Source organism: Haemaphysalis longicornis, unplaced genomic scaffold, assembly GCF_048455015.1.
Source record: "Haemaphysalis longicornis isolate Haplotype H1 unplaced genomic scaffold, Haemaphysalis longicornis Haplotype H1 scaffold_7, whole genome shotgun sequence".
In the NCBI taxonomy this organism is placed as follows: domain Eukaryota; kingdom Metazoa; phylum Arthropoda; class Arachnida; order Ixodida; family Ixodidae; genus Haemaphysalis; species Haemaphysalis longicornis.
The window spans coordinates 17,559,001-17,565,000 of NW_027526422.1; the positions used below are offsets into that span (position 1 = coordinate 17,559,001).

Below are 6,000 nucleotides of genomic sequence, written 5' to 3' on the forward strand. Positions count from 1 at the left end.
AACTCGCGAGGCGCGCCGCCATTGAAAAAGAGCCGGATTGTGACTAAAAGTGAGTATTCAACCGAATGTAAGTGATCGCTTTTAGGCATAATGATACACCTCCGTAGGAGCAGACGTTCTTTCCGTGTGAAGACCAACAACACCCGTCGAAGCGTAAACGTACCTGCTTGGTGGAGATGATGTACTTGTGGCCGGCCGTCATCATCATTGTCCTGGGTAGGCCTCCGGAGAAGCTGCCGGAGTCATGGACCGTAGCCATGACGGCCTGGTTGCCCATGGGGTCGTGACCAGCGTGCACCGTCATTTCCAGCTCTGGGGGGGAAATGGGAAGGCCGGACAAAGACTCGTGGTCATATTGCGGCAGCCTTCACACAGAAGGTTCTAATCATCTTACCACTGTGGAACAGAAATAAAGGTTACCATACTTGTCGTGGCTTAGGTGTACTGAGGCAGGTACTCGATAAAACTCATGTTGTCATGTGCTCCCATCGAAACTACTCGGGTACGAATTAAGTGCACAAGAACAGATCACGCGACTGTGGTATGCCCCCTTCAGTGTATTCGGCACAAAACTTTCATAGGAGGCAGAAAAGGAGGACTACGCGCAAGGGCAGTGGGAGGGAGGTCAGCACAGCCACTTCAACGGCGGGCCGACGTACAAACGAGAGCGGAGCAGGTTAAACAGGAAAAATAACGTGAACGGAATTTTCGCTAAATCGAAACAACCTCTGAGTTGTTGGTTTTGTATTGATACAATGAAGAATTTCGGGGTCCTTGAAAGGAATTGGCGGTTTCGAAGAATATGATGACAGGTGATGAGTGTATTTATACAGACATCGCGCTTTTTCCACTCTATATAGTATATCCATCCTGGCTTTTAATTTCTGCACGACAAAAAAAAAAACAAACAAAAAAAAAAAAACAACCGCACGTTATATAAAAAGGCATCTATATATGCAGGCTTGGAGGGTATTTAGAAGATAACATACTCCGCCTGTTAACATCCAAAAGTTTGCAGTCAACACGGAATTTTACATATCTGGCTCTGGCTCCGCATTAAAGAAAGTTTCTGCGTTAGGGGTTCTCTCTGACGCCTTAGAACATAATCATGGAAGATTTTTGGCTGCTATCACTCGTTAAAAGGTTAACTAAGAATGGTCACTAATTAAAACGTTAAAAATAATTTGCCCTAGCCCGCGCCACCCTGAAGCACCCTGAGTACCCATGCTACCCACTCGAGGCCACTGGCTGCGGGATATATATCCTTTCGTTTCAAGCATAGCGGCCGACCCTCCATAAAAGAAAGCGATGGAAATGAGTCACGGGTGATAGCGGGGTTTAATGAAAAGCCGCAGGCGCACGCATGGCTCGTAAACTGCAGCGATAGCCAGCATCTCCAACGCCTGAGTGCTGGCAGGCGTGTCGAAGTGCCTGGCCATCAGATGCAAACCACATTCCTCGCCGAGAAATGGGGCTAAGCTTACCAAGGGCGCCAGCGGAGGCCCGTAAAACAGTGCCACTTCCACTGCCTCCTTGTTCGCGAGTTAGTTTAGCGTCGCACAGCGCTTAAAGAGTTCCAGGAAGTTTTAAACGGAAAACAACGGCCCCCCTTAGCGTCGCTTCGATAAAACTTGACCACGTAGCGTGGCATAGATTACAATGGAAAAAATTAAGAGAAGGGCGGCTTCCGTAATGAGAGTAAAGCTTTTTATGAACCTGCATCATGTTGCATACGCGAGGCCGCTTATGTGGGCCGCCGTTACAAAATGTATTTTGAGTTTCAATTCAGTTCCTGTTGAGTTTTTATTGCGTCAATAGAAACTTAATTCAAGCTCAATTGGCTATGGAGATGTGTCATCAGAAAGTCAAAAGGATTTGTATTGAGAAAACGCAACACAAAATCTAATGACACCACTCTATTGAAACTCTTTCGAGAACCAATTGACAAAACTCATCATGCTGAAACAAATACCTTTGAAGGGCTGTTTTTTTCAGCGCGGCCCATTGTATCTACGGAATTATATAATAATAAGACTACTAGGTTGCGTCACCGACGGCCTTCGACGGGCAGGCAGCAAGGAAACCTTGTGAGCAAAATAACTGATGATGATTGTAACCGGCGAAGGAATCTTGAAGGGACTCTGCAACTCTTCTGATAAACTTTTTCACTCTTTCCTTCGCTTTTGGAATCACTGCGAAAGCTGTAGTTGTCGCCAGCGCGGAGCGGCACTGCGTGATTTGCTCGTCGCAGCAGACACGCCTTCCGTTTTTGCTTTGCTTTTATGGATTTTTTTTCAAGTGGCTATCGAATGCGTTCATTGCTGAAACGAAGCAAAGTGGGCGAAGTATAGCCGCTACATCACTGTAACGAGGTAATTCCAGCAGTCGAAGAATGCCAAGATAGAGAAAGTAAAAAATCTTTTAAGCAACTTTCTAAGTTATCTGATGAGCATATAGCAGTAGTTTTTGGCTGAAATACTTTGCGAACACCTAGTCTAAGTACTGGATGTGTTAGTTGACTACGTTCTGCAAACATTTAAGATTTCGAAAAAAGTTGAAAAGAAGTGTTGCAGGGCCCCTTTAACGAAAATAATTAGCCGGGTTGCTGTTCAAGCTCAAGCTTTCGGTACAATAGGCCGTGCTGCTGTTGGACGCAATAAGCGTACGTAATTACGATAAACAATTCGAAGGGCTAAAAAGTTTGCCGAATATAATACTTTTTGCTGTAATTATTCCCCTGCTGCAGACACATTTTTTGTTTGCGATACGCACGTTGCAGACACATTTTGCTTCGCGATTTTTTTGCACGCCCCTAATATACGTTTTGACGGTTCTCTGTGGGGAGATCTACACGTTTTGTGGTACCGCTACAGCTTTTTTAAAGACGATTCTCTTTCTTAGGCTACTTGAACAAGAAAATTTATGTCTGTATGTCTGTCCATCTGTCACTCGATTCAGCCAGCCGGCCAAAGTGAAGCATTATTTGCTCAATAGTCTTATATACTCACAGCCAAATCTAAACGTCTTAGTCCGGTGTTAATGTTCGTACTTGTCAACATTGTTGAACAAGAACAAGACATTACGCAAATATAGGGCAGCAAATCAATACATAAAGGATATTTGGCTCTATATGCGGGCAGTCTCTATATGCGGGCAGTCTGTGCTGTTCCATGCAAGGATGAAAGCAAAGCAACTCGCTCAACTTTCCGTGTCGTTACAATACGTGCTTACTGTACTTCCACGGCTCGGGGCATTCTGCGAAAGCGGTTTCTGGCTCTTCCAGCTCCATCGCCAGGTCCAAGTCCATGGAGTAGCACACCGTGTGCAGCACGTACGTGTACGCAACTTTCCACCTGTTGGTAATTCGGAGAGAACAAATTGTACGCAGGCGTGCCAGTGGAGTGCCATATCAAGTTGTGAGCAAAGTCGAAGAGAAGGACGATGCGTTTCCCTCGGGAGACATCAAAGAAATCCAACTGTTTTTTTAGTAATACATATTCGGTCTCTTTTAACCGGAAGTTGAGCAGATACTGCCAAAGTTTACGAGAGAGATTCGCTTTGTAAACTGACATACACTAAACCATCGTTTAGAACTTGTTGTTGGGCGAGTTGGGGCATCTTGGGGAATAAACATGGGCTTTGCGCGAAAATGACAACGCATAGAGGAAGGACGGGACGAGCGCAAACTCTCAACTAAATTTTATTGTTCAGATCACACAAATATAAGTACACCCGTTATCAGGTCGCTCATGCGCAGTTCCTACAACCATAGCAGTCTTTAAAAGCAGCTCCATCGCATCTCTACAGACACGTGTCGAGATATAGGAGCTTTTGTTTATGAAGGAACACCGACGTGTCACTCACGCATCCTTCTCCTTTCTTATATGATAGGTCTCTCAAATTTCCCGCGCCATCGTGTCCTGCACCTGCGCAGAACCTTAACTTCTTTTAACAGCGGTACACACTCGCCACTCGTGCAGGCCAGACAGTGAGCGGGGAAGCGGGCATTAGTCTTGTTTTTGACTGAGAGGTCGTGCTCACGCATACGGCCATTGATGCAGCGTCCGGTCTGCATTACGTAGACTCTTCCACACTTCAATGGTATTTGATACACCACCCAAACTTTGCTGTCCACGTAGCGGTTGGCATGCTTTTTGCCGCACTCTTTACACTTCTTGTTTTCTTTGGCGATGCGCGAGCACATTCCAGCAAGTTCAACCGGGGCCGAAAATACCATTTTAATTCCGTACTTGTCGGCGACCTTTGTCAGGTTATGGGAGGTTTTTGGACATCTTTGGAATTTTTTATACCCCGTTCAGTTACGTCTAATGTTTCAAAGTAGCCGGATTTTCCTAGAAAGGGGCCAACATGCTCGTTGAATAAATGTCGCTCTTCATTTTTTTTTTCTGCTAAGACAATTTTAAGACCACATTTCGCTCTAAACGGAATTGTTCCCAATTTTAACGATTCAGTCGCCAGTTTGTCAGTCATCACAGGGCAAGCAGTCATTCAAGATACCGTCGTATGCGGACAAGACGATTCCACAGTGTAGTGCTTGTCGTCACAACCTCCTCAGGGACAACGGCCAAATGCTCTTGTATTCACCTTCGCAATGACGACAGCCAAAGCCAATTTGTTGCGATAAATCAAACGCCTTGACTTCCCTTGCGTCACACGGGAACGGTATTTGGCAGCAGACGGCCCCAGGGAAACGCACAAAGCAGGGAGAGGATTAGAGAGAGAGAGAACGATAAAATGGTAGCTAGGCCCGATTCCGCCCTCACCACGAAAAAAAAAGAGGGAGAGTGTTACTTATAATGAGTCCCCCCCCCCCCCCCCACCGCACCTAAACGGGGAAAAAAAATGATGGAGTGAGCAATGCCGCAATTAAGTATGACCGAGTAGCCTTCTGAGCGTCCGACGCAATTGGCGTCCTTAGTAAGAGGGGCGGGCCAATTAACACTGTCATTCGGAGACGATTGCGTTGGGTGGAGGCGATTGTATCTGTAGCCTGGGGGAACCAAATATTTCTTCATTCTCCCCTGTTTCGTAATCGCTTGCTTTACTTGCTAGTTCCAGCCACCGACATCCCGTTCCTTTGTGTTTGAAGATATCATCATCGAAAGCTTAGGGGTTTAGTACCGAATTCGGTCTCAAACTACCCCAACCCTAGACGATGTAGAGCACGATAAGCGCGTGTCCCTGTGCCCTCTCGTCGTCCCTCGTTTATGTTTTGCGCTTCGAAATGTTTTGCAAGGGAATACCAACTTGCTCAGAAGTCCGCTTTAATCAACTTTCTAAACCTTGAAATGCCCCGTGACTATCTAATCACACGGCAACGACTATAAACAACCCGGATGTAGATTTTTTTAAGGAACTGTATTAACAAACTTGAGCCGATATTGCTAACGAACCAAAGCCGCTTAAGCTGAGTTGGACTGAACCGTAGCCTTTCTTGTGTATTTTTCAGACTGAATTAAACGGTGCTAAGCTTCGTGCATCTGAACGCGGGAATGTCTTATACACTGGCGCTGCCAACCACTGCCAGGGCCAGCACTTCAAGGCCTTTCTATGCGTATAACAAAGGAGTGCAAAAAGCGCACCTAAAATGGGCTTCTGTATCGTGGACCAATTTTTGGGAGGCTTCATATTGGAGTATACGCTTAACCCTCTTTATAACAAAATAGCTTTGTTATAAATTTCGCTTCATTCAAAATGTGTTAGGGCCCCCTGCAGTGTGAAGAGAGCGTGTCATACCCGCTTTAAACAAAATATCGCTTATAACGGGGCCAGTATCCGGTCCCAAGGAATTCGATATGACGAAGGCTTACTGTGTTTTCTACAATTTATTTTTTACTGTGGGCAGATAGTTTTACTCCTTTACCCACAAATCCGCGACGACATTAGGCAACGGCAACGCTCGTCTTCGCCGAACAAACATGTAAAATTGTCCTGGCTTTTCAGTCGGCGTGAGGGATGTTGTGACTGCCCGAGCGTCTA

General features: G+C 45.8%; 1 protein-coding gene across 1 annotated transcript in view; it reads right to left on the bottom strand.

Annotated features, from left to right (window-relative positions):
- Positions 1 to 3,808, bottom strand: part of LOC144147174 (uncharacterized) — a 33,870-nt gene extending 30,062 nt beyond the window's left edge. Inside the window, exons 1-2 of the mRNA XM_077679245.1 lie at positions 3,232 to 3,808; positions 164 to 312 (exon numbers count right to left, since the gene is read on the bottom strand). Of these exons, the coding sequence (XP_077535371.1) occupies positions 164 to 312; positions 3,232 to 3,307 (225 nt within the window). The 5' untranslated portion in view covers positions 3,308 to 3,808. The remainder of the gene's footprint in view (positions 1 to 163; positions 313 to 3,231) is intronic.
- Between the last annotated feature and the right edge of the window lie 2,192 nt (positions 3,809 to 6,000).